The 27,957-nt window shown below is 46.8% G+C and overlaps 1 protein-coding gene across 2 annotated transcripts in view; it reads left to right on the forward strand.

Annotated features, from left to right (window-relative positions):
- Positions 1 to 27,957, forward strand: part of LOC119167560 (carbonic anhydrase 7) — a 56,738-nt gene that overhangs the window by 15,662 nt on the left and 13,119 nt on the right. For both annotated transcript variants that reach the window (XM_037419065.2, XM_037419066.2), the window contains 3 exons: positions 6,966 to 7,117; positions 21,794 to 21,886; positions 24,325 to 24,555. In XM_037419065.2, the coding sequence (XP_037274962.2) occupies positions 6,966 to 7,117; positions 21,794 to 21,886; positions 24,325 to 24,555 (476 nt within the window). The remainder of the gene's footprint in view (positions 1 to 6,965; positions 7,118 to 21,793; positions 21,887 to 24,324; positions 24,556 to 27,957) is intronic.

Consider the following 27,957-nt stretch of genomic DNA (forward strand, 5'->3'; position numbering starts at 1 on the left):
GTAATGCTCCTGCCACCTTTGAAAGATTTATGGACACAGTATTACACGGTCTAAAATGGGAGATATGCATGTGCTACCTTGACGACGTTGTGATCTTTGGCCGCACGTTTGAAGAACATAACAGCCATCTCAGTCTTGTTCTCGACTGCATCAAAGAAGCTGGGCTGGTTCTGAATTTTAAAAAAAATGTCGCTTTGTCGAACGTCAAACTCTGGTGCTAGGGCCACTTAGTCGACAAGGATGGCGTCAGGCGTGATCTTCGCAAGATAAAAGCCGTGATAGTTTTCAAAACGCCGCAGTCCGCACGAAATTTTCACGGATTTGTAGCCTATGCTCATATTTCCGTCGTTTTGTTCCACGATTTGCTGAGATCGTGCACCCGCTGACAAGCATCTTGCGACAGGATGGAACCTTCAACTGGACACCAGAGTGTGACGCCACATTCTCTTAAATTTTTACTAACGTCAGAACCACTGTTGCGTCACTTCGATCCATCTTGCCCGACTGAGGTACACACAGACGCTAGTGGTATTGGTTTAGGAGCGGTGCTTGTACAACGTCACAGTGGCGTAGAGCATGTCGTGGCATATGCCAGCCTTTGCCTGAGGAAATCTGAACGCAATTACCCAGTTACGGAACAGGAATGTCGGGCAGCTGTTTTGCCGTGCAGAAGTCCCGTGGTTATCTTCACGGGAGGCCATTTAAGTTAATTACCGATCATCATTTTTTATGCTGGCTGGTCGGTTTCCGTGATCCCTCTGGCCGCTTCGCACGTTGGGCGCTGCGACTTAGGAATACGACTTTACGGTGTCGTACAAGAGTAGCCGTTGTCGCGCCGAAGCAGGCTGCCTCTACCGGATACCTCTTGCAACCACCTACTGTGATGTTGATAATTTTGATGACTGCCTTGCTGTTGTTACTATCACGTTACCCGACGCGGCCGACTACAAGAGAGAACAACTCAACGATCTCAATCTGGATCCTCTTTTTGCCGCCGCCCGTACCTCCCAACACAGTGGTTGCTTTACGGTTCAAGACAAGTTGCTAGATAAGACTAACTGCTGCAGACCTGGAGCACGTTTTCTGTTTGTTGTCCCTGAGAGTCTACGCTCCGCTGTTCTACGCGCTATGCATGACAATGTGACATCCAGTCATTACGGCTTCATAGGAACGCTGCACCGCACACAGGAACGCTTTTACTGGCCCAAGATGTGCGAAACAACGAAGTGTTACGTCGCTAGCTGCCATACGTGCCAACGTCACATGCGCCCGGCCACCACAACACCAGGTCCCCTTCAGCCATTCACACCACCCAGCACACCTTTTGAACAAATGAGAATTGACATTCTGGGTGCATTTTCGTTATCTAACAATATGAACCATTGGATAATCGTCTGCGTGGATCATCTTACGCGGTATGCCGAAACCGCAGCCATTCCCTCTTCAATACTGCTTCCGTGGAAGTCTTCTTGCTCCACTCCGTGGTCCTTTGCCATGGCCCACCACGTGTTATCATCAGTGACCGTGGCCGCCAGTTCACTGCTGAGGCCGTTAAATGATTACTTCGCATGTTCACGACACAGATCCGTCATTCCACACCGTATCATCCGCAGACAAATGGCCTCGTTAAACGGGCAAACAGAACGTTGTCAACATGCTTGCCATGTATGTTTCCTTCAATCACAAGAACTGGGATGACATGCTGCTTTTCATCAAGTACGCGTACAACACCGCGAAACATTGAACAACGAACTTTAGCCCATTTTGTTTGTTGTACGCCAGCTTGCCACTAAGCCCCCTGGAAACTTTCTTACCCTTCATTCTACACAAGGACGATTCTGTATCGAACACCTTGTGGCTCGCGCAGAAAGCCCACCGAATCGCTCGTCTTCAGCCTCCGGCTTCTCAACGTCGATCGAAGGAACAGAACGACGACCGTTACTTACCAGTATCATTCGAAAAAGGTGACTTGGTGTTGCTTCGAACACCGCAAAGCAAGCGTGGATTGCGTCAAAAGCTTCTGTCACGATATTTAGGCCCATCTGCTGTTTCGGAGCGTTTATCCACTCACCTACGCAATAGCTCGTCTTTTGTTTAATGGTCGACGATCGAACAGAACGCAGCTCACTCACATTGCTCGCCTGAAACCTTTCTACCCTCCTTGTGCATCATAGCGCACCCGATGGGCTTTGTCTGCTTGCGGGGGTATGTAACGCACATGTGAAAGGCAGAGAAAAGAAAGGAAGGGAAACGAAGAGGCTGTGCAAGATCTCAGTGCACCACCGTGAACAACCATCGCTGAACTCTCGTAAATAAAACTATTTCATCACAGCTCGCTGTAACAATATTTATGAAGCTGCTAGAACAGTTTAGGGACTGCTTGTCCTCTACGTCACGAGTTCGTGAGACGACGCTGATTAAACACCGCATCATCACGAAAAGAAAGCAGCTAGACCCTTCCGGCAGAACTTATGTCATGTGGCTCAGAAAGAACGTGAGGCAATACAGGAGCAGGTTGAGATGCTGGAAAATGATGTAGTACAACCATCAAAGAGCCCTTGAGAACAACCTGTAGTGATTGTCAAAAAAAAAGACGGAAGCCTGCGTTTCTGCACCAATTATCGTAAGCTCAACCATGTTAATTAGAAATATCTTTTGTTCCTTATCATGGATGCATGACTCTCTGGACAGGCTATGACATGCACGTTACTTTTCATCAATCGATCTTAAAAGTGGATACTGGCAAATAGAAGTTGATGAGCGTGCCCGTGAGAAGACCGCCTTCGTGACGCCTGATGGGCTTTAGGAATTCAAAGTCCTCCCTTTTGGTTTATGCTTGGCCCCAGCCACATTTCAAAAACCTATAGCTACTGTTCCATCCGGTCTCAAATGGAAAACGAGCTTTGTGTACTTGGACGACGTGATTGTTTTATCCGCCACGTTCGAAGAACACCTAAAACGACTGTTGTCAGTTATTCGAGCTATACGGTCAGAACGGCTAAGATTGAAGCCAGAAAAACGCCACTTCAGATTTGAAGAGCTTCAGTTTCTGGGAGATGATGTTCGTCGCAAAAGTGTTAGACCTGACCCGGAGAAATCTGCTGTGATCGCAAAGTTTGGAAGGCCCAGGGATAAGAAGGGAGTCAGACGTTTCCTGGGTCTCTTCGTCTGCTACCGGCGATTTATAGCAGACTTTGCGCACGGCACCTCTACTCACCAGCCTAACGAGAGTAGATATTACGCTTATATGGGGTGAGGAGCAAGAGGCGGCATTCAACGAGTTACGGCAGCGTCTACAAACTACGCCGGTGGTCGCTCACTTTGATGAGGATGCACCAACAACCATACACACAGAAACTAGCAATGTGGGCCTACGTGCTGGTTTGCACGTAGGTCCACATTGCTAGTTTTTAATGGACCTCTTAGGCCCATTTGGCAACAAGGGGATCAAGGTCGCGACTGACTACGTCAACAGATACGCGGAAACCAAGACCATTCCGAGCAGCACAGCCGCTGAAGCGGCACAATTCTTTATTGAGTACATTGTCCTAAGACACAGTGCTCCCGCGGTCGTCATAACCGACAAAGGAACTGCGTTCACAGGTGAGCTTCAGCACATGGCGCTCACATTCTGTGGCTCAGTGCGTGTAAAAACATTAGCTTATAACCCAAAAACAAATGGGGTCACTGAACGCCTCAACAAGACAATTGCAGACATGCTTTGCATGTACGTCGACGTGGAGCACAAGAATTGGGACAAAGCTTTATCGTACGTCACTTTTGCGTACAATACAGCCCACCAGAAAACAACGAGAATGACTCTGTTCGGACGGGTCGATGGCCGAGAAGTCACTACAGTGCTCAATGCTATGCTGCCTCATGATTCCGATTCCAAGATGCCACAGACTTCACTGAGCGTGCCGAGAGAGCGAGGCAACTTGCTCGGGTTAGAATAACCAGCCAACAAACACGCGACGCTCGTCGATACAATCTCCGTCATAGATTTGTAGCTTATACACCAGGAAGGAGCCTGGGTTTTGTCTCCTAAGTGATGGCGAGGTCTGTTGGAGAAACTTCTGCGCCGATACTATGGACCGAATAAAGTACTGCGCTGCTTCAGCGACGTCACCTACGAGGTCGTTGCTGCTGGTTCGTTTTGCTGAAGACGCCGTCAGCGTCTGCCTCAGACTGTGCACGTAGTGCGCATAAAGTCATGCCTTTCGAACTGATGTGGATATCGACCATCTAATTGCACATCCACTGCTACTTGGTGAGCATCGAGATGATGCTCCCTCTGGAGGGAAGGTAATGTGACGTCCCTATTTGTGCAAAGCTATGCCGTGAAGACGACGACAGATTCGCACGAGAGGCGCATCACGAAAAAAAGAGAAGAAGCAGAAGTTCTTTTGGCCGAGTCCACCATTGATGTCTCTGAGGGAACAGCGTCCTTCTGTTCATTACAATAAAGCCTCCATACTCGGTGAACTGCGACAATATAAGCTCTAATTACTGAAAAAGCTATGATAAATGGTTTTTCTGACCAGGAGGAAAAAACCAGCAATCATTTTCATAATACTAAAACGTGCTCCTAAATGAGTACATACGTTACGTCAGACCATAGGATGCTCCTTGCGCGCCAGTATAGTGGGTGCGTCTGATTGGTCTGCGATATGCTCAGAGCAGCTTACAGTACACAAATACGTCTGGCAACCTCGCAATGCTTGGCTCAAAGCATAGGTCGGCAAACTCATTCATGAGTTGGCTGACTCAGACTCAGATCGAGCTGTGAGATTGAGTCTGAGTGAGTCTGGTTGGCTAAAATATTGGCGAGGGATCAGTCCAAGTAAGTCCTAAATACAAAATATAGTTTTTGAGAAATTCTGAGTGAATTGCGATATTCTTGTTACCCTGAGCAATGGAGAAATGCACTACTCACCCATGTTTCGCATGGCATTGACTTATAGAATGCGTGCGGTCACCGTAATTTTCAGTCCGAATAATCTCTATACAATGCTCCATGTGATTTTGTCAAAAGCCACACTACTAAAGTGAGGTTATTTTTGTTACATAAAGGAAAAAACTTTGTCACTAGTTACTGCTGTGCATGGCAGAAGACAACTGGCGCTCATTGCATAACAGTGCCAGAATTGAACAAGAAATTTAGAGCAACACAACAGACGTTACAATAAACAGCCGACACATCCGTGGACTTGAGCAACTATATAGTGCGGTTGTACATAAATATTTTTTCATAATGCCTTTTCAGATATAACGGTTTTAAGACAATGCTGCTAAATCAGTTACAACACGCCAAGTCCTCCTTTGCAAAGAACATATCTGCTTTGAAAGGCCAAACACTGTGTTTTACATTGAGCGTCAATAATAAATGCGCGCGATCCATTCAATTCATCATTACAGCAGCCTACAGCGAGAATTACAGAAGCAATAGAATAGAAAAAAAGGTTTTGCATTTTCTATTTGCCTTATCTATGGTATATGGACACTTAAGCGATCAATACACTATTCTATGAAAAGTGAGTTCTTCAAAAAGATCCTTCTTTTTCTGTGGACACAAAAAAAAACTACTCTTCGCATGGAACATCCTGCATCTACTGCACTTGTACAAGACAACTAAAGCCATTTGCGACTAGTCGGCACTTAGGGTTTGTCATTACCTAAAAAACGCTAATTTTTTTACGCCCGAATGTTCCCGGTGCAAGGAGGAGCACTGCAATCACGATAAGTAGACTTCTACTTGTGATGTTTTCTGACAATTACTACTTAAAAACAAATGATGGCTTTCTTGAAAAACACTTTTGAGCAACGTCCTTCTAGTTGGAAACATGGCCAGCCATATTGCATCTATTTGGTACACGATTGGTAAGATAATACCTTCGCCATTTTCAATCATGTGCTTGCTTAACAGCAGGCATCTGCAAAAATATATACCTCGTCTAGTGTGCCGGAAACTTTTCAGCAAGTACTGCTAGGAGGCATGTTGCATCGCCGTGCCAAAAGACTGAATAATTTGTATTTTATAGCTGCGCATTTCACAGTTACTCTACCAAAATAAATTACACAATCCACTCTTTTTGAACAAACAACTGTGATGCAAAGACATAACAGCTCCATGTAGAGGGAGATTACACAGCCCTTCCATATCGGCTGGGAGGCACCACTATTCAAATCAAGAAAGGTTTGAAGAACCAGGTGCACTTGAACTTTACTTAGTTATTTTTTGTAACATGAATATGAAATGTTCACACGTAGGTACCCTAAAGAAGCCCTAAGTATTGTCCAAGTAATTCGCGAAGGACACAAGTTTTCATAAATATTGTTCAACGTCCTTGAAATGCTATGACATATACAGGTATGTGACGCTCTTGAAGCGCTTTCACGCTTCTCATATCACGAAAATCACTCTGGAAGCTATGCAAGAAGAAATGACACGGTGAAAAAAAGGTAACTGAACGCGCGTCACGAATCTGAGGGCGGACGGCGATATGCAAACGTTCCCTCCAGTTGTTATTTGCCTGCGCGATCGCGGCTCACAGCGCAATGTTAGCAGGATACCGCACGTGGCAGCACGACGCGGCGAGAAGCTCATCTGATGCAAACACCGCTCTCAATTTATGCAGGCTGTCGGCCAATAGAACGCTATCTTCTCCAACAAACAACAGGTGCCAACAGCTTCAAAGAAAGGGAGGAGGGCAACCGAGAACGTGCCTACGCTCAGCTCATCTGAGCTCTCCTTTCCGAAAACGGTGTGACTTTTTAAACAGCGAATGTTAAACCACAAGTCCTTTACTATTCGCTGTTGAGAAAATACATATTTGTGATTGCTGTCTAAATCACGCTGTATGTGCCGGAGGCTTCAAAGGAGTTTACGTAGTCATTTTTTTATTGCGCCAAATCTCTTGACCAGTTTAAACCATCTCCTCCGCTGTTTTTATTGACTATTTCAGTAACGATCACTCCTACCAGACGAAGCAAGGCCTTTGTAACTCTAGATGACTTGCCTGGCGTCTACAAATTCAAACAGCTGCACTTCCACTGGGGCGACAAGTCCACACAAGGGAGCGAACATCGTGTAGATGGAAAATCCTTCGCTATGGAAGTAAGTGTTGCGATATGCTCCTTTTTTTAGTAGTTATTTCTGTGCAACCAAGTTGGTCAGTCATGGCTTGTACTTGGACTTCCTGACAGCAGACACGGTCGCACATTTTATTGAATGAAATTTGAAATGCTATAGCCGTCACAAGCGAGATGACCAGTATATACGCGTCCGTCAATAAAAAAGAAAGATTCCCATTCCTGCATTGAACACAAAGCACAGTTCAAGCGCAACCTGTAAGAGCAGTCTCCGTTGTTAAGCAGTACCAGAGACGTGCGCAGGGATACCCTTCAAAGGGGGAGGGGGGGGGGCAAGGGTGTTCGCAGCACTTCCCTTCCTATTTGTCAATGTAGGGTGCTGAGTTTTCACCGCCTCGCTCAGTTGAGTAGGAAAGAAGCGGCCACCTACCCCCCCCCCCCCCACACACACAAAGCTTCTCCCCTTCTTTTGCGCACGTGTTTGGCAAGTATGTTTGCGAAGTACCCATTAAGCTATTAGTGGTCGCAATTTCGTGAAATGAATTATGCTATAGTTCAACATGCTGCTACGGTAGCTAGCCACCCTAATTCTGCGGAGAAGCTAGCTGCCAGCTACACATTTGTGAAGCCAGGAGCGTAGAAAGAAAACTTTTTCGGGGGAGGGGGATGTTTCAACCTTGATTTATGCATGTTTGTAGGTGTGTTTGTATTTGAGCATGTGTTAGTGAAATAGAAAAGTTTTGGGGGGCAGATATTGAACATCCGATTCCCCCTCCCCCTTGGCTACGCCCATGTGTAAAGCATTATGAACATTTTATTGATGGTGTGGCTCTTCGCTGCAAATAATTACGACAAAGCCGTGTTGCATGGGTGAGAATATTTAGTAATCTTCCTAGTGGGTATGTATTTCACATTGCGTGACGCCGAATGCATTTTCATTATGTGACCACGCTATGTTAAATCTGTTATCACGACCCCTTACCGGAACTTGACGGTGGTGATGGACAGCTACGCCACCGAAGTCTGCATTTGTTGGGATCTAACTTAAGCTCTCACGGTAACGACAACACACCTACCAACCGGCGCGAACTGTTCCAAAGCTTCATAGATAATCAAGATAGCCTCTAGTAAATTTTCCTCTATATATTCATTTGCTGTTTATTTGATAAGAATTGATTCAATGGTGTTTTTTCGTCGCTATGTTATAGAAGATGATCCAGCAGCCCAAAACAAGACAATGTTGTTTTTTAGTTTCTAAATGTCTGTTTTCTAAGCTACCTGACTCAAGGCTTATCACTGAAGGTGGGTGTGAGCCAAAAGTCAAATATTTACATCTACTGTTTCACTTTTCTCGGTTCACGTACTCGTTTCTCACATGCTGCATCCTCAGCCTTTGCGTGACATGTGCATTGCCGTGGAGCTTGCCTTGCTAGGAGCATATAGAGCTTTGGAATCACAACGTCATAGCGAATAACGAAATCAATATTGGCGGCAAAATATGTACATGTTGGGTACGCGCAGCTGAAGGCACGTTTACCAGCACACAGTCCGATTCGGTATTCCATGTGCGTTGTTTTTATCTGTTCAGAACGATATAAGGAGAATAAATCAAGTATCTGTTTCTTCGTTATAGCTGCCGTGGTGTCTCACCGATTACGGTCCTCCATTTCTGTACTGAAAAGCGAATGACGCAGGTCCTGGTCCGGCCGTGGCCATCGCACATCGAAGGAGGCGCAGTGCTTGAAGCCACGTGCTATGCAATTTAATGCAATGTAGAGTAAGACTGGGCGGTAGAAATCATCTGGAGTTATTCGCACTATGGCGCCCGGACCCGTAGACTAAGTGGCTTTGGGCCTTTAAACCTCACTTTGGATCTTTGGGTAGAAGATGCACAGCAACCCCTCCCTTCCTCTTTTGATTGAGGTCGAAAGAAAGGAAGTGTGCACCTTGGTGGGGCAGTGGTTGCGGTGCTGCGCTGCTGAGTCACAGGCTCCGGTTTTGACACCGGCCGCAATGGTGGAATTTCGATGGAGGCAAACTTTAAAGGCCCCTGTAGAGTGGCTGGTCAGTGCACGTTAAATAACACACCAGATGGCAAAAATTTTCGGAGCCCTAAACTTCGGCATTCTTTAAAATCACACCATGGTTCTGAGACGTGAAACGCCAAGTATTTTTATTATCATTATTACAAAACTGAAAGGCAGCTCTGCAGTAAATGCAAATATGAAACTCATCCAATGACGTGCATCAGCCTATGCGTCTGCAGAGTCCCCGCCTTCTTCGGAGAAAAAGATGAGCAGATCTTGCTCACAACTTGTGCAGTACTTGGCCCCGAATTGTGAGAAACCTGCTTGGCTCTAACCATGACCCTTCAATACATTTTTCACACATGCGCGCGTATTTTGAGTACAATGAAAATCCGGCAGTCCTGTCGCGGGATCGCATGTTTCCACTTGTCGCGTTGTTCTTTGATAGCTGGTAAAGAGAACAGTGAAACTTCTCCGACGGCGGCTATTGTATGCAGAGTGACAGCTCAGCACGCAGCAAGTGTTGGGCATCACTGTCCACACTATGCGACCCCGAAAAGAAAAAAAAGAGACGCGAACAGCGCGACCACCAACACTACGCGCTCGGCCGGCTGCTTTGCTGGCCGCCATCAGTGGCGGCCAGCAGAGCAGCCTGATGGCGGCCAGCAGAGCAGCCGGCCGAGCCGGCTTCCTCGTCCCCCTTCTAGCTACGCCAGCGCCACTGCGCGAAAAAGTGTGGGCGTATACGAAGCTCTCCTGTTCAGCGACAAGGGAGTTTCATGACCTGAAAAAGTATTGAAATACCAAGCTATATCTCTGCACACCACGTGATCACGCGACAGGTGTACCAGAACCCAGGAATGAGGTAGACTGGGAGGCCCCTTACATTATTGAAGGGACACTACAATGAAACAATAAAGTGATTTATATTGATAAAGTCTACATAAGAAACTATAATGTCCTTATTCTACTATTCATTATTCGAGGATATGATCAAGGTCGAAGTATCAGTTTTACATTTGTTAAGTTTGACCTGGAAATTCGTCTGGACAGACGCCATTGTGAGTTAGCCAGTGCCCTGGCGAGGCTCTCGATCCCTTCGGCGCCCAGTATGACAGACGCTGTCGAAGATTTGAGCAATTATCCAGACCATGCGGCAAGCAAAGGCAAGTTCCCGTCTTTCAAATTCGGACCCTTTTGTCGTCTCTTCGAGCAAAAGTGGTGACTGATGCCCTCAGCGACTCATCGAGCGACGAGGAAGCTGGCGTGACCGGCGCCAGAGCTGACAGGAGAGTGGCGCTCCTTTTAATCCCCAATCAAGTAGACGACCGGCCGGCTGCCTGTGCCCGCCAGGCATTCTCCCTGCTAGCCGGAGAATGAGACGTCGTGTCGCCACGACGAGGGAGGACAACAAAGAAAGCATCTTCCTGGAAAAGACCGTGGCGGCCACCGAAGATCACCCCGCTGATCGGGCGAGCTGTGCGGCGGACCCTTTGAAGTATGCTGCCAGGATCGTGGGAACTCTCGACTAGCGGCACACTGCTGACGCCACCTGCTGCCACCACCTTGGAGCCCTGCTGACGCCACCTTGCAGTGCAGTGTTCACAACTCAATATTCGACGTTCACGTGGACCGTGCATGCTCATCCCCCTCACCTGTTGTGTGTGTGTGATTGGTGTTCCACTCGGAGAGGAGGAGCCCGACAGGGCATAAAACGACGCCTCAGAGTTCTGGACGTCGCTCTGAACTATGTAACGTTCAACCACCACGCTCGTGGTTTGTGAAACCACTAACCCTTCTTTTCTGTAAATATGTGTAAATAGTGCCATAAACCTGTTTGTTTTTCGCATCCTCCAGCGACCTTCCTTCCGACCCATGACACATTCCGCGCTGTAATCCACAGGCCTGGTGTCATGACTTTGAAAGTAGATTTGACATAATTTGCAGACATTGGCTCAATGAACTTTCAGAAAACTTCGTATGATGAATCTTTGGCCCCAGCAGCAGCCATTTCGCTCCATTTACACCCATTAGGAGCCGCGTATGCCTTAGTGAACGCCGTTGAAATCTGTGACGTCATGGCGTTTGTTGCAAAAACTTCCATGCGGCGTTGTCACCCACATTTTACTTTCCTGCGCATTTTTTCACTCATGGAACCTCTTTCCGCTGGAATGCGCTGACTTTGGAAATGTGAAAGGGTAATTTGCTAACAGAAAAACTGTTTAGCTCGTTAGAGTTCCTTTAAAAGAAAGTTTCCTTCCCTTTGCTTTAGTCGCACGCCTGTTAATAAAAAGTGCCGTCTCAACAAAGCCTTTCGCGGCTGTTTTAAGGTATTTATGCATGATGGCTTCCCATGCGTCTAGTGTCTTGCAGGCTTTATTGTTGACGAAATACCTTCACAAGTGTCTGCTGCAGTATCACCTGAAATTGGCCCTCTCAGCGTTCCTCTATTCCCCATACTCTCGAACGAGTCACCAAACGAGCATTTACAGCCACTTACATCCAGAATGAAAAAGTGAAAAACAAGGCAAAACTAACTGAGCGGATGAGACATATACTTCCTCAAATCTTCCTCAAATATGAGCGACGTTGATTGCAATGCCAGAGCCACGAACATCACGAAAAAAATGCTCGCTGTGGCGACACAGATAGCGTCACTCTATTAGATACTCGGCAGTCCAATGATACTGCGGCTTTTGGCAAGGCACATAATAAACATAACAGTGCAAGTGCGAGGCGCGAAGTGGAAATAAGGGCGATATGCATCAACTTGTGCAGCTCGTGCAGAAGTACGTAAAATTCATTTGCAGCTGTCAACGTTCGTAATTGAAGGTACTTCTGTCACAGCTTTGACAAGCTAACTTTTTTACTGATTTGGCTGCATGTGCTCGTCCACCGTTAAACGGGCACTATTGCGAATTCCATAAAACGATCCGTGGACTAGCAACAGTGGTGGAAAAACAGAGATGTCTACAGTTCAACGATGTGTCTACAGAGTCAACACGGCACTTTCGCTTGGCGCTGACAAAGTTTCTTGATTGTAGCGTCCGATCGCGTCGCTTCGTCGAAGACCAAAGGATGTTGGTAGCGGACGGCCTCAGGCATAAAGCATTTCTCTGGTGAAACAGCGAAAATAGTTGCGTTGTGCGTGCAAGTATCGCGCCTCTTCTAACCATATCAGATTTACTTCAAGTCGAAGAACTTGTCCACTGATCCCGTGGTTGAATGCAACTGCTAGTGTGTAGCGGGATTCTGCTAAAGGTGCAGGCACTTGCGCGCTGCGTGGCTTTACGGCTAATATGACGCAACTTAGTAGCAATACGAACTGAACTGTTTATTGCTTGGCACTTGGCCTTTTCATAGGCAATATAACCACGTGAATCCCGACAAAAGTTAAGGCCGACTACATCAGGGCTTGCTCACAAATGATAACGAAACATGTGAAATATAGCGGTTTATCAAAAATTCTCCATCTGTTCCCCCTTTAAAAGCCCAGTCATTCCGGAGGACGTCTTGTTCACGTTGAATGGTGGAGTACAGTTAGAACAGCTTACGGCGCCCCAGTTTCTGACGTCAAGACGGGTGGCTGAGGGGTCGCTGGACTGGAGTTCCACGTTGCTCTAGCTTCTCGAGCGTCTGTGCCCGGATGAGTTTCCGCTTAACTGGCGCTGGTCCTCGATGTCCTCTTTTGCGGCGTGGCTGACGGCAGACGTGCCCTCAGCTGATCGAGGTGCTGACGCTGAGTTCTCAGGGTGGCCTCCACCTTCATTATCTGGTTGTCTTCCATACCTGATAGCTATCTCTGGTCTTATTGAAAATAACGGGACCAGATGAACTTTCTGAGTGGGAAAAGTGGTGGCGTTTCTGTTGACGAAGGTTCTTCACGGGCAACCTTGGCCTCTGTAGGCACTTACCCTGCTAGAAAGTGGGTGGACAACTTTGTGTGGGTCTCGAATCTCAGCAGCCGTTGTGCTAGTGATTTGCCACCTTCGAGAGGCGTATATCTGTAACGGAACAGCAAACGACACATTTTTTCTTGAAATGTGCCACGCTTGTTTTTCTTCAGGCCCCCTTTTAATATCGTTTCAAAGCAATCGTTTCATTAGGCGGAAGTGCACTTGCGTCTGAACCCGGCGTATAAAGTACGTATTCGGTCACGTCTTGACTTCCACGTTCATGGTCACCTGGCAACTAAAGGTATGTGCGTTACCATTGTGTGTTCTCTCGCGGTATTCTAGATTGTCCGGGTAAGCTGACAGTGAGAGCACTAAACACCTAATTCAAGCTGCCACCATTTGCGGAGTGGACTTTTTTGCGGGGAAAAGGCCAGTGAGTGGCTTATGATCTGTCACCAGAGTGAAACGGTTTCCCAGAAAGAATAGGCCGAACTTGCAAATTCCAAAGACCAAGGCCAGCGCTTCTTTCATTATCTGACATCATTCCATTTTGCGGACGTCAGCGTTCTAGAAGAAAATGCTATCGGGAGATCCACGCCATTAACGCGATGCGACAATACTACCCCTAAACCATCTGATGAAGCGTCACACACCAGCAAGAAGTCTTTCTGCGGATAGTACTGAACCAGAAAATTCGCCCTTAGCACGGCGCGATTCACTTTCTAAAACGCTCTTTGATGCTCGTTTTTCAAGCGTTAGCTTCACTGTGTGACAAATAGCCACAAGCCGATCTATGTAACTCTACAAGCTACTTTAAGCCACTCTAACAATGCTAAGGTATGGTGTATGTGTGCAAATAATATTTGTTAAATAAGAACATTTAAAATATTCTTGTTTGGATTAGACATTTTATCTGAAACATAAATTCGAGATATAAAGTAATAATGTAGGTTGCTGTAAAAATACATTAAAACATCTCATTGCTGAGTACCGGCAGAGCTAACTTCTATTACTTTTTTAAATTCAGAGCATTTTTAGCGAACTTCAGGGACTTTGTGCGTATCTATCTATCTATCTATCTATCTATCTATCTATCTATCTATCTATCTATCTATCTATCTATCTATCTATCTATCTATCTATCTATCTATCTATCTATCTATCTAGCCGCCTACGACTTCTAGCTCTCTTAGCCGTTTCGATAATTGTATTGATACCGAACTTGGTATGACATAACATGACTGCATATATGAAGAACAGACTTGACTAGTCATAACATGAAAATCATGACATGAATGTCATGAATGTCATAATTCACACTTCATGCTGCAGCAGCTCTTGCGGTGCTTTCGTTCACATGGCATGTTGAAATACTGGTATGGTATGACATGACTGCATGGCGAACACAAGGGACAGACCCTAACATCAAAATCATAACATGCATATCATATAACAACATGATATGCCAAGCTCATGATGCACTCGCGGGCGTTTCGCTAGCGTTCCAAATACCGATTTTTCTATTACGGTACATGTATAGATGGCGAAGGTATGTGAGTCATGCGAAAATGATATTGAGGAGATGAGTGTCATGAAACAACATGACTACATGCCACGATCATGATGCGCTGGCGGTCGTTTAACTAGCTTAACTTATACCGAAATTCTTATTACGGGACGTTAATGGATGACGAAGGTATGATAATGATGCAAATATGATAAACATGAGATGCGTGTCATGTAATAACATGACTACATGCCACACTCATGATGCGCTCGCGGCCGTTTCTCTAGCTTTACATATGCTAAATTTCGTATTACATGACGCCAACGGATGACGAAGGACTGTGACTGGTGCAAACATGATAATCATGAGATGCGTGTCATGTGAGAACGTGACTACATGCCACAGTCAATGCGCCAGTACATTTCGACGTGACGTGGTGCGCGTGCTCACCGGCGTTTTCTTCGTCGAGTCACACCGGCATTGCCAAGCAGGCACCGGTCCTGCCATATACTCCCAGGCGCGCGCCGCGCTGCGTTGCTTTGACACATGCCGCATTTCAGCACGTCCGGTGTCCTTCTGTCGCGAAAAGAGGGAGATGCAGTGTTGTCTGGGTAACACATCGGCACGAAATGCAGCATGTCGCATTTTGCACTGAGTGCCGTCGGGCAGCATGCGCGCACGTAAACTCTACGCTCGAGTATATTGGGTGCTTTATGATGCGCTCGCTGCCGTTTTGCTAACTCCACATATACCAAATTTGGTTTCACGTGACGTCAATAGATGACAAAATATATGAATGATGTAAACATGAGAATCTCGACAGGCGTGACATGTGAGAACATGACAACATACCATGCTCATAGCATGCTCGCAGCCGTTTCACTTGCTCCACGTATACTCAATTTGGTATCACGTGACGCGAATAAATGACGAAGGTAAACGACACATCTAAACTTGATAATCATGACACGGAAGTCATGTAGGGCATCATCCACCTCCACCACCTAACGACGTGCTCCACCTATCATCGATTCCCACTGTGCATGGGATCTGCCTTTTTTTTTCAGTAACGGTAACGGTACCGCGTTACCTTTTTTTATAGGGAACTTAGAGCGGTAACACATTCCTTTTAGGAGAGAATCTCCTAAAGGCGTGGGTCTGTCCATCCCTTGTATGAACGTGACCACCTATAGTTCCACCTTCACAAACTGCCCACTACTTCGTCCTTGCAAACATTCCACTACGCCCCATTACCGATCCTCCATTTGATTGACCATAAAGCAAATACTGTTGAGAAGTAGCCAATATAAAATGCAGGATGGTCATGTACCTGTATCCAGGTGCACGTTAGAAAACCACAGATTCTCCCACTGTGTCAATCTGTTGTGTATGTGATCGCTTATAGTTTCACCTTTGCAAACTGCCCACTACTTTGTCCTTGCAAACATCCCAGTACGCCCCATCACAGATCCACCATTTCACCGACCACAAAGCTGTTATAATGAGGGGGGAACGGCAGCGACGTGTAGCTACCACTTCCGAAGAATAAAATTTTTGAAAAAATATATACAGTGTTTGTGACGTCTCCGATCATGTAGCGGGCGATGTTTGCGGATGGTTCACGGTTTAGCGACTGAACCCTCTAGCGCTTCACCCCACTCATCATTCACTCCGTGAATATGCTGCGATTTATTTATTTTGTTTGTGTAACGAGCAACGTATTTAGTTATTTTTTTGGTAAAAGATACAACACTGCGAACATAATATACACAGGCAAGCACACAAGACCACGCATTTCAAGCCTGCTACGCACGCACAAACTTACGTACAGGGTATTTGACCGTTCCTCTGTAGAGGCGGAAATGTTGTAGGCCCGTGTGCTCAGATTTGGGTGCACGTTAAAGAACCCCAGGTGGTCGAAATTTCTGGAGCCCTCCACTACGGCGTCTCTCATAATCATATGGTGGTTTTGGGACGTTAAGCTCCACATATCAAACAATCAATGACCCTTCCTCTGTCTCCGAAAAAAATATCAGCCGTGTGACCTTGGTAAAACTAATATTACTATAAGAAACTCATAACTAGTCAAGGCAAATTCATGTTTAATCAACCTTATTTGGCATCCATAAACTCGTGATTGGTTGTTCTAGGGAATGATGATAAATGAACGACTCGGGAACAAGCCTACTCCAACAGAAATGGCGCTGCACTGTGTTGGAAAGGAAGCAAGCGACGTGCCCGCTACTCGAATGCTCCAAAAGCTGGGACTATAGCGTTTTGCCGTTCGTCAAATTTTTGTTGAGCTGACTGTCGAGACACAGCCCACATGCGCGAAGTGTCGGCGCAAGCAAAAAGGGAATCGTACAGCCACGCTGAAAGGTATGGACGAAAAAACCCCTGCCGTTTATTCCGAATGGCTAATAATACACATGCACAAACATAACGTGACATACAGCTTGGCGGACGGAGCTTGAGCACGCTATCTGTTGTGGCGGTACACTTCGAACACCGGCAGGTGATAACAGCACATACCGATTTCAAATTGACGTGCACCACGGAGGTAAAACATATACATTACACAAAGAAAAACAATTCCGCCAAAACAACAACATGGCAGAGAGCTACTCCTCAATACAAAGCCCTATGGGCTTCTTCGCCACTATACCGTATCTCGTTACTGTGCGTGCAGAGTCACCATTGGCCACGTCACCAGTTCGAGGCACAGCGTCTGTTGCATTCGCCTGTGCTACCATTCAAGGGAGCAGCACTCGCTTGCGCGGAAATGTCCCCGTTTCCCTTTTCATTTGGACTACGGTTGAGCGACCCCTAGTTACTGTGAATATCAGTGCCGTTGACTAACTGTGCAGCACCTGGCTGCTCTTAATTCACTGGAAACTCAAAGGTTTCTGTGCTTGCATGTTCTCTAGGTAGGCAGTTAAGCCTTCTCCTGTTCCTACGGCAATCAATGAACAATTGTATTGGGCCAGCTGCTATGAATCAATCTTGGTAGGAAGCGCAGCCACTTTAACACATTATTATTGTGTTGTGTGTTCTGTGTAATAGAGGCTGCGCTTCCTACCAATACGGAGATCAACCCCGTCGTCTGTCCACACCACGTATGAGCGGGGTTGCGGCGTTGCTGCAAGGGCTGTGGCCTTGCGTTTCAAGTCAGTCATCCACCCCGGTCCCCTACTTTCAACTTGGGAAGTGGCCTGGCGCGGTGGCGCTGGTTGTAATAATGGCACTGCCCCTTCCTGACCTCTTGGTCAGTGGCCACTGCTACTGTCGGGCCGCTTTGTCCTGGGTTTTGGAGAGGAGGTAGCATTGACACTCTTGTCTTGAGTCGCCTACTCATCAGTATTTCCGCATGACTCACTTTAAGTACTCCGGCAGTCGCCAACAGTGCGAGGTAAGGGTCTTTGGACTTTAAAATGAGGTGCTTAATCGTCTGAACCATTCATTGAACTTCCGCGCTGCACTGCGGTTGTCTTGGATTCGCGGTGACATGGCGGAACCCATACGCCCTAGCGAAGTGTTCAAAGTCAGTCGCTACAGACTGAGGACCATTATCGGTCACCACAGACTCAGCGTTTCCATGCTTTGGAAAAATGCTTTTCAGTCTTTCAATTACCATGCCAGATCGTGTGGAAGGAAGAATATCAATCTCGGTGTTGCGCAAAAAATAATCAACCACGACAAGGTAGGCCTGACCTTTGATCTCGCATAAATCCACCCCAACCATCTCCCAAGGGAATGAATGGGTCACGGTCGCTATCATGGGCTCAGTTTGTTGCGGCGCATGTTGTGCGCAAACATCACACTGGTTTACGAACTGGGGCAGCTCGGTGCTCAATCCAGGCCACCAAACCAAACCTTTAGCCACCCTGCGACATCGACCGATGCCCTGATGCCCATCGTGCAATTTGCGCAGCACTTCCGCCCGTAAAGGTTGCGGGATTACAAGCCTCGTTTCTTTCAACAAGAGACCATCAATGATGTTGAGGCACGCTCTATCGTGCCAGTATGGAATCAGGAACAAAGAAACAATGGGTTTTTTGGGCCAACTGGTTTGTGACAGCCTGTGCAACCATTTGCAAATGTCGTCTCTCATTTGACACTCTTTCATTCTGAGCAAAAAAATTTCCCCCATTTCCAATTCCAGCAAACATGCCTTAGAATATGCTGTGACGTCTGATACACTCGACGTTTTTTCGCCATCTCTGAGTGCCACCGGTGAATGTGATAGTGTGTCAGCTGTGATAAGCGATTTACGCGGCACGTACTGGACACTGAACAGACTTCGCATAAGGCTTAGCCTCAATCGTTGAATTCGCGATGGCATGTCGTCAATGGCCATCTGGCCCAATAGAGATACCAATGGCTTGTGATCAGTTTCAAAGACGACATTTAGGTCATCAATGTATTCGTCAAATCTTTCAGCAGCCCATGCCAGTGCCAGCGCTTCTTTTTCTACCTGAGAGTATCGTCACTCAGTGTTTGTAAGGGAGCAAGACGCAAAAGCTATTGGCTACGTTGACCTGTTTTCTGCGTCTGAAAAAGAACCACTCCCAATCCGAAAGAGGAGGCGTCTGCTGACAGAACTGATGGAAGCGTTGCACCATACATGGACATACACTTTGCAGAACACATTAGCTCTTTCAGGTCATTTAAGAATTTTTTTCGGTCGCACCCCCAAACTCATTCAGTATCTTTGCGTAAAACAGCCCGCATCGGGGCAGTAGTGTGTGCCAAATAAGGCAGGAGAGACCCAAGTAATTGGCCATGCCGAGTAAGCTTCTTACTTCGGTGACATTTTTCGGTGCGCGGACATTCTTGATAGCACTGACCTTAGCTGGATCTGGCTTAATTCCGCTCTCCTTCAAATTATGTCCAAGAAATTGCACATCATTAATACCAAACACGCATTTTTCTTTCTTCGGGGTCACATTGTAACTAGCTAAGCGTGAGAGAATCTGGATTAGACGTTCATCATGTTGGGCGTTCGTTTCGCCGAACACTAAAATATCATCCATGACGTTGACAACGCCTGGCAGGCCACATATAATTTCGGACTTTCTTTTCCGAAATTATTCTGCAGCGGACGTTATTCTGAATGGAAGTCTGGTAAAACAGTACCCACCGAAAGGAGTCAAGAACGTAGTTCGCTCTTCGGAGTCCTCACTTAGACAAATTTGGTGAAACACCGAGAAGGCGTCAAGCTTGGAGAATCATTTAGCACCTGCCAGAGATCCCAGAGCTTGGTCTATTGTAGGCAACGTAAAGCGTTCACGAACAACGCACTTATTTAGTTTCGTGAGCTCTACGCACACTCTTAGCTCTCCCGACTGCTTCGTGACCAGCACGATTCCGACACACCACTCAGTGGGGCCGTCTACTTTTCTAATTATCCCCATGCGCACTAGTGTCTCGATCTCTTGCTTGAGCTTGCCTATGAGTGGAATCGGCACTGTCCGCGCGACGGTTTCGGCATGTGGGACAGCTCCAGGCTGTAGCCTCATAGTGTACTCTCGTGGAATTGTCCTTTGGCTCCAATCGGCGTGCGGAAAAAGTACTTCACATTGCTTCTGATCTGCTGTCAGCGAGTTGGCAAATTTCACAATGCCTAAGGCCTCCAAGGCTGGCAGCCCCGAAAGGGCGTCACCCAGTGTACTTACAACAAAGTTTGACGGACAGTTTCTACTTTCCACGGCATTTTAGCCACAAACTTGCCTAGTACACTCATCCTATGGCTGCCCTCACACAGCAACAACCTGGAGCTTCTCCGGAGCGTTCGTTGAGGGCTTTGATTTGATATGTGGGGTTTAACGTCCCAAAACCACCATATGATTATGAGAGACGCCGTAGTGGAGGGCTCCGGAAATTTCGACCACCTAGGGTTCTTTAACGTGCACCCAAATCTGAGCACACGGGCCTACAACATTTCCGCCTCCATCGGAAATGCAGCCGCCGCAGCCGGGATCGTTGAAGGCTTTGGCGAAGCGGTAGTTATCGAAGTGGTCGATCCACTCCGGCCGCTCTGACGTCTTTTCAAAGTCCAGCGATGGTGGCTGCTGAAGAACCGGGATCACCGTCGCAGGCTTGTTTTCCATTCCTTAAGACGCTGCTATACCCGGCGTCACAGAGATAGCTGACGAAAACCCGATTCTGACAATATGTCGACACACAGCCCGCATCCGAGCGTCGGCGCAAAAAAAAAAAGGGAATCGTACAGGTGCACTGAATGGTACGGGCGACAAACCCCCCTGCCGGTTATTCCGATGACTAATAATATACACTCACAAACAACACGTGACATCCAGCTTGGCGGATGCAGCTTGCGCCCGCTATGTGTTGTGGCGGTACACGTCGAATATCGGCTGGTGATAACAGCACACCGACGAACTTAAACTGTCAGCGCGCCACATTCAACGAGAGCACAGCCCCGCGTCTGTAGAGATCGCAGAACAACGCAGGCATAAACACCGTACGTTCGTGGATATAAATATGTTTCAGGTTTCACTACGCAGTTCACGCAGAAGAAGCATACAGGGGTGTAGCGAGAAGTCTTTCTCGTTGAGGTACACCCATCCTATATGTACATTCGCGCATGCTTTTGTGCACTTGTATACACACATATACTAAATCAAAAATTTTTCGGGTGAAAATTTACAGCACCCAAATTTGAGAAAGGGTAGCACTACAACTTGCGCAGAACACAAGTATACGCGGAGAATAAACGAAGCTATATGCCACGCTTACATGTCCAACATGTCCAAATATTGACATAAATGCAAACGCTAAATAATTGTGTGCTCACCGATAGAACTAACTCGTCATGAGCGAATAGCTCAGAACAAACCAACAAACCACCGTAATGCCCATCACCTTCTTTCTATTGCGCAACTTTCTCATCTAGGCTGTTCTCTGTCACGCTTTGTCTGCACCCTCTGGAAAGGAATAGAACAATAGGTTGCTATCTTTTCCACCACGATGACGCGTTGGGGCTCAATGCAATGGTCCTTGGACACTGCTTTCAACTTTTCGGGCTCGGGCGTGTGGCGTGGCGAGAATAAAGGAACTGTGCGGCGCCTTTTCAACGCGCGAAACGTGGTACAGCATATTTCCACTCAAGGTTGGGCCTGTTAGCAGCGTTTCCAGGCGTGGCAATTAGGGGTCGAGTGCTAATTTGGAATCGCGAATACCTGTTCGTGTTTATCTATGTTCACGCTAGCCTTACTACGCTCCCTGTCTCTTTGTCCATCTTGTTTTAGATGCACCTGGTACACTTCAATACTTTATACGACAGCACAGAAGAGGCATACGAGCACCCTGATGGCCTTCTAGTTGTTGCCGTTCTTTTCAAGGTAAGCAGTTGAAAATACGCACAACCTGGAGTTTTTGTACGGCGCAACTTAGCAGGCCAGGTTCTATAGCAGCTTAGTAAGTGAATATAAATATCAATATGAAAATAGACATATGAGCAGTTCAATAGGCGTGGTATGTAAGGATACAAGAAAAAATGAGGCATCTTCACGTCAATTAGTGCCAAGCCTTACAAAAGAGGGGAGCTGGGCATCTTACCTGGTTTATGTTTATTCAAACTTTTTCTTTCTTTTCTAAAGTCCTGGTTTTTTATTTCTATTTGTGTTTCTTCAGTGTGTTTTGATCTTTGTTTCTCTCACTATCCAAAATCTTGATGGGAGCCGACAGATGAAAACAACGTCGTGGTATAATCAAAAGATGAACAGAAGAATTGCCTCAGACGGGCTGGCCGACGTTTCAACAGAAGGACCTATCTTTTTCAAAGGCGTGATGTCTTTCTTGGCGTGTTACTTTTAAAGGGGTTAGTGGTGACGTCATCTCATGGTGGTGGCGCGTGTATCTGATGATGGTCGCTATCTGAAAAGCGAAGTACTATCAAGCAGACGAATGCAGTCCTCGCTTCACTTCAAGTCAGGTGGTAGCGATTCAAAATTGTTCTAAGAGAGTGGAAAAACACTCTCAGAGAACACTTTTGAATTACTACCACCTGACTTGAAGTGAAGCAAGGACTGCACTCTTATGCTTGATAGTATTTTGCTTGCCAGACGGCAATCATGAACAAAAACACGCGCCACCACCAAAAGATGACGTCACCATTAACCCCTTTAAAACTAACGCGCCAAGGATGACACGGTGCCTTTGAAAAAGTTAGGCCCTCGTACCAAACCTCAGCCAGCCAGTCTGAGACACTTCCCCTGTTAATCTTGTGATTATCACACTTTCTCTCACTATGTATTTTGTTCTTTTTTGCACACTTTTTGCCTGTTTACAGCTCGGGCAACGCGCGGCGCCGTAGTGGTCCGTCACTACCACCTGCGTCCGTAACCAGTATCGCAGAAAATAAGAAAAAAAAAACTTATAACCAAGGACGCAGTGGGGCTCGCGCCCAGGTCCATTTCGTGCCAGCCCAGGTTTTTACTACTGAGCCATGCCGGTGTTTCGTACTTGTTCACAAAATTCCTTTAGGCAGGCTTGATATCACGATAGGAATCGCGTTATTGTCAGTAACGAAGTGTTTTAGAACAGAAAAAAACAGGCGTCACACAATGTGAATAGCATAACGAGTGGGTCGTCCGATGCTCAAACCCATTACAAAAGCTTGTTCTTGATCACCTATGATGACTGTGGCACATACCCACTTCAGGCATAATTCCTCATCTCCGTCAGTTACTGCATCAACAATTGGCACAAAATGTCTTGCAAGCGTTTAGGGGATACCACGCTCATCAGAAGAATGACGAAGGATAGCATAGCGAGTGCTGGGCTACTACCCATAAATTATATAATTACTACCGTTGTGGGTACCCAGCAAATGTGTCCGATGCAGTTATCCAATGAAAAATTAGGAAAAGCTCTGAAAAGCTGATTTCAGCATTCGATGTGACCGTGCTGCGTCTTCCGCGAAGACCTGGCGTTTTCCCCCCATTCTCTATTTTTCTATTGGTCGTTCTTCTTCGTTTTTATCTTTTCTTTCTGTTTTCCCTTTTACAGCGGAATCTGTTGTGAGATCACAACACGTGTCACACGTGGCGCCATAGTTTTCCGCCGATGCAGGTGTCCGTAACTATTATTGCACGAAATAAGAAAAAAAAACTGAGTAAATGAAAAACACTGTGCACACCGTGGGGATCAAATTCGGGTCGGCTGCGTGCCAGCCTAGTATTGTTCCACTGAGCCACGCCGGAGCCTGGGGCTCGCTTCGACCTTCCGGTTCAAAGTGTGACTTTTTACTCGCACCGTTTTCCAGTAATTGATGGCCTCGATCTTATCGTAGGCTTTTTGGCGATCGGCCGATTATGATATATTAATCTGACCTATTAACAACGTCATCTGTTATTTGACGTGGCCACGCTTCATTGTTGGCAGGACTACTCGTTCCCATTGTTGTTGCCTATATCAACTGAGGTTTGACGCGGCTAAGTGCCGACAGCCCACTATGTTGGGCAAGTCCTCGTTACTTCAAACATGCGGTGCAAGCCTAAAATTGAGAAGAGCCAAGACAGAAAGAACGCGAGAAAAGAAAGTATGCGAGCAGCGCTCGAAGTGCCGATTTCGGCGTTCTTTCTGTTTTTTCTTGGCATACTTTTCTTGGTGAATTTTTTATTGTTGATTTTTATTTTCCGTTCCTTTTTTTAAGTAATGCTACTAAGCATGTCTATACTGGTCCGATTATCAGCATGGAGGAAAGAATGTCTCTGTTTAGAATTGAACCGTTCTTTCGAAGCTTTTTTTCTTACGCTCAATATCGGCACTGCTGCAGATCGAAAAGCACGGCAACCGGGCTCTGGGAAGTGTCGTCAAAGCCATTCGTCGAATGAATAAGCGAGCGGACAGGCAAGTGCAGCTGTCTCAGTTCGCTTCCCTTGCAGACCTTCTACCACAGAAGCCGTCTTTGTCCTACTTCTACCGAGGCTCTCTCACAACGCCACCTTGTGCGGAGGCGGTCATCTGGGCTGTGCTAAAGAACTATGAGAAAGTGAGCGAATCACAGGTGAGTGGCTGGGTGTTCTGCAAAGCTGAGTGCTTCAAATATTTCACATTAATGAGAATGTAGTGTTCAGTAGAACCAGCTGTCCAAGTACGCGTTTGGCAATTTTTGCACAGTAAAAACAGGGAAAAAGTAATGAAAATCAAATTACTACAACTGCTGAATAAAAAAAAGCTTTGTTTAAGCCTTTTGAGAACACCTGGCATATCTCCATAACGCCGTGAGCTGTATCTGAAGAATTGCCTCGTCAACAAGTGCACAGCTTGCACATTCTACTCGTCTCAGATGGCTTCTGTGAAGCATTCCACTCAAGCCAGCATCACTGTCTTGCTGTTCCCATCAGAAGCGTTGTTTGTAACGCTGAGCATTCTTAGCCTGTGCAAGTGATTGTGATTTTTTTAGCTTCGACATGTTATCAGCAAGAAACTCACAAAGGAGTAGTTTTGAAAGGCATCATAACATCGGAGGCAGCGCAATCAGTGGTCAATGAGGAGAAGCAGGATGAAGGAAAGAGTAAGGGCAGGAAGGTTAGCCAGTTCTCAGACCGGCTGGTTACACTTTGCTGGGGAACGGGGTAAGGGGAATAAAAGATGACATAAAACAGACGTTTTAAAGCGAAAAAAGGAAAGAAGGTCAACAGTGCGGTCGATGACACTATTAAGTCTCTAAGACCACTTGCCCGCAAGAAGCTGTCAATCCCTTGCATGCTGAGGACGGTCTCGGTCAGTGTCCTAATACTCTCTCTTCCGACAAGTGCGATTGTGAAGTCTATTTAGACCTTTCGAATGTTTTTTTTTCTTGGCGCATTCAAGCAAGGACACTCGCATAGAAGATAGGAAATTGCTTCGGTGCAGCCAAAGTGTCGGGCTGCTGGACATTTCGAATTGAAACCAATAAGCATTCGTAAAGGTCACCCCGAGTCAAACATGGCACAAAAGCGTCTCTTCAGCTCTGGTTAGACCCGATGTAAGATAGAGCTGTAGGTTTGGGTCCAATTTATGAAGACGGACTATGGTTAATGCCATCGAATTCCACTGAGCGAGCGCCTTTCTCGTGCAAGTGATCGTAGTTGCGTAGCGGCAGCCGTTCTTGATAACAGAATAGCTGCACAAGGGGCATTATCATGAGCAGATGGAACTGCTTAATCCGCATGCATGGTCGCTTTCGTCGATGCCGCAGTGGCCTGGCATTCCTTGATTCGCTACACCACGCTGCTTCTCTATTGCCCGGCGGTGAAGCATTGTTATATCAGCGACTATCTGTTCATTCTGTCCATGACGATATGGGGAGGTAATGCCCTGCAGGGCTGCTTTGGAGTGGGAAAAGGTTGACCATGTCTGCGGTGGTTCTTCAACTAGAAACTCCAAAGCAGCACGGAATTGAATGATTTATATGTGGGGTTTAACGTCCCAAAACCACCATATGATTATGAGAGACGCCGTAGTGGAGGGCTCCGGAAATTTCTACCACCTAGGGTTCTTTAACGTGCACCCAAAGCTGAGCACACGGGCCTACAACATTTCCGCCACCATCGGAAATGCAGCCGCCACAGCCGGGATTCAATCCCGCGACCTGCGGGTCAGCAGCCGAACACCTTAGCCACTAGACCACCACGGCGGGGCCGGAGCAGCACGGAAGGCGCCAAGTTCTGCAGCCATCCATGATATCAGGTACAATATTGTGAACTTTGTTTTCACGGATTTCTCCGGAAGTACCACTGGGCCTGCGGAGATTGCTGAAGTAACCAACCCATCCGTGTGAATGTGAATGCGTCCACTGTGTTCATCATGCAGAAATAGTAGTGTTGTTTGTTTTAGGACCAAATTTGACTATTGTTTTTTCATTGGAATTCTAGGGGTGTTTGTCAGGGCTTCCAGTGCATGTAGACACCACAATTGTTCTGGTGGCCTTGCTGCGTGCGTGAAGGGTGAGGGATTGACCGTGCGATGTTGAGCAATAATAATGCAGAACACGAAGTGTCGCCTGGAAGTTGAACGGGAGGTGTTGAATATGTTATTGAAGGAAGAGGACCACGAAGTGTGGGCACGATAGGGGAGCTCGTGGCTGGTGTGCGCTAGACGAGCGTTTGCCGGACATTGGACGCGTTTGTTATATCTTAGAGTCCCTAAACCTTTGTTTTCGCTCACTCTATTGGCAAAGATACTTTTTATTCTACATTTTATGGTGCTGAGAAACTCGGGACTCTGCCATCCAGGCGATCCGACGCAAGTACTTCGCTCGCAACGAATACGAAGCGCATCAAATGCAAACGAACGCCTCAGCAAGCTCTGTACACGCGTTTACCGAACGAAGTACGGCAACTGATCGACTCCAACCAGTTCGCGCCATTAGATATTCGTGTGATGCGCGACCAGCTGAAGGCATGCAACGAAGTCGTGTGGGGGCTCAGCTTAGACCTCGAAGCACAGTTCACCGACGACCAAGTTTCAGAAGATTATGCCTCCGTAGAAGAGTATGAAGACAACGCTGCTGCTACGCTGGCCATGCTGAGTCACCACATGAAGGAGCTGAAGGCGTCGACATCCAGGATCTGCGACAATACGGCAATGAACATTGCAAACGAAAGTATCGTCACTGCAGGTAGCCGTGCCTTTGGCGATCAGATGATACATAGGCTCGTTGGCTCTCGTCTGCCTAAACTTGAGCTGCTTCACTTCAACAGAAGCCTAACGAAGTGGCAACCTTTCTGAGATATGTTTCACCACGCGGTTCACGAAAGCCCCAGCATCAAACGGTTCCACTATTTGAAGAGCCTAGTGACTAGACAGGTATTGAAGGCCATCGACAGCATTCAAGCCTTGGAGCAGTCGTACGAAAGCGCCATCACCTTTCTAAAAGACAGCTTTGGAAACAAGAAGATCATCGAGCAACAATACTTGTCAAACCTTCGAACGCTCAAGGCAGTAAAGTCCTCTAGCATTGTCTCTTTGCTGCAAAACCTATTGGACACCATCCACTTCAATATCGAAGGACTTAGGGCGTTCGGATGCCCGGAGCTCTCCTATGTTGCCATGCTCGTCGAGGTCCTTACCAAAGCGATTCCCGGAGATATGTTGGTAGAATATTTCAAACAACAGATCCGACAGACGACCGTCGGTGTGGTTGCAACGTCGTACAGCACATCTGGTGTTGAAAACGCCGTCTTTTCTTTGTGGTCCTCGTGTATGGGTATTTGCCAGTAACGCGAACGCAGGTCTAGGCTTACGAAGTACTCGGCATCAGGTAGTGAATCCAAGGCATCGTCTATGCGCGACATGGGGCAAACCTCCTTGCGGGTAATCTTATTGAGGGCCCTGTAGTCTATGCAAAATCGCACGTAGCCATCTTTTTTTTCCTTACCGAAACAACAGGGGACGACCAAGGACTCGCGGAAGAACTTATGAT

Source organism: Rhipicephalus microplus, chromosome 3 (genome assembly GCF_043290135.1).
Source record: "Rhipicephalus microplus isolate Deutch F79 chromosome 3, USDA_Rmic, whole genome shotgun sequence".
Taxonomy (NCBI): Eukaryota; Metazoa; Arthropoda; class Arachnida; order Ixodida; family Ixodidae; genus Rhipicephalus; species Rhipicephalus microplus.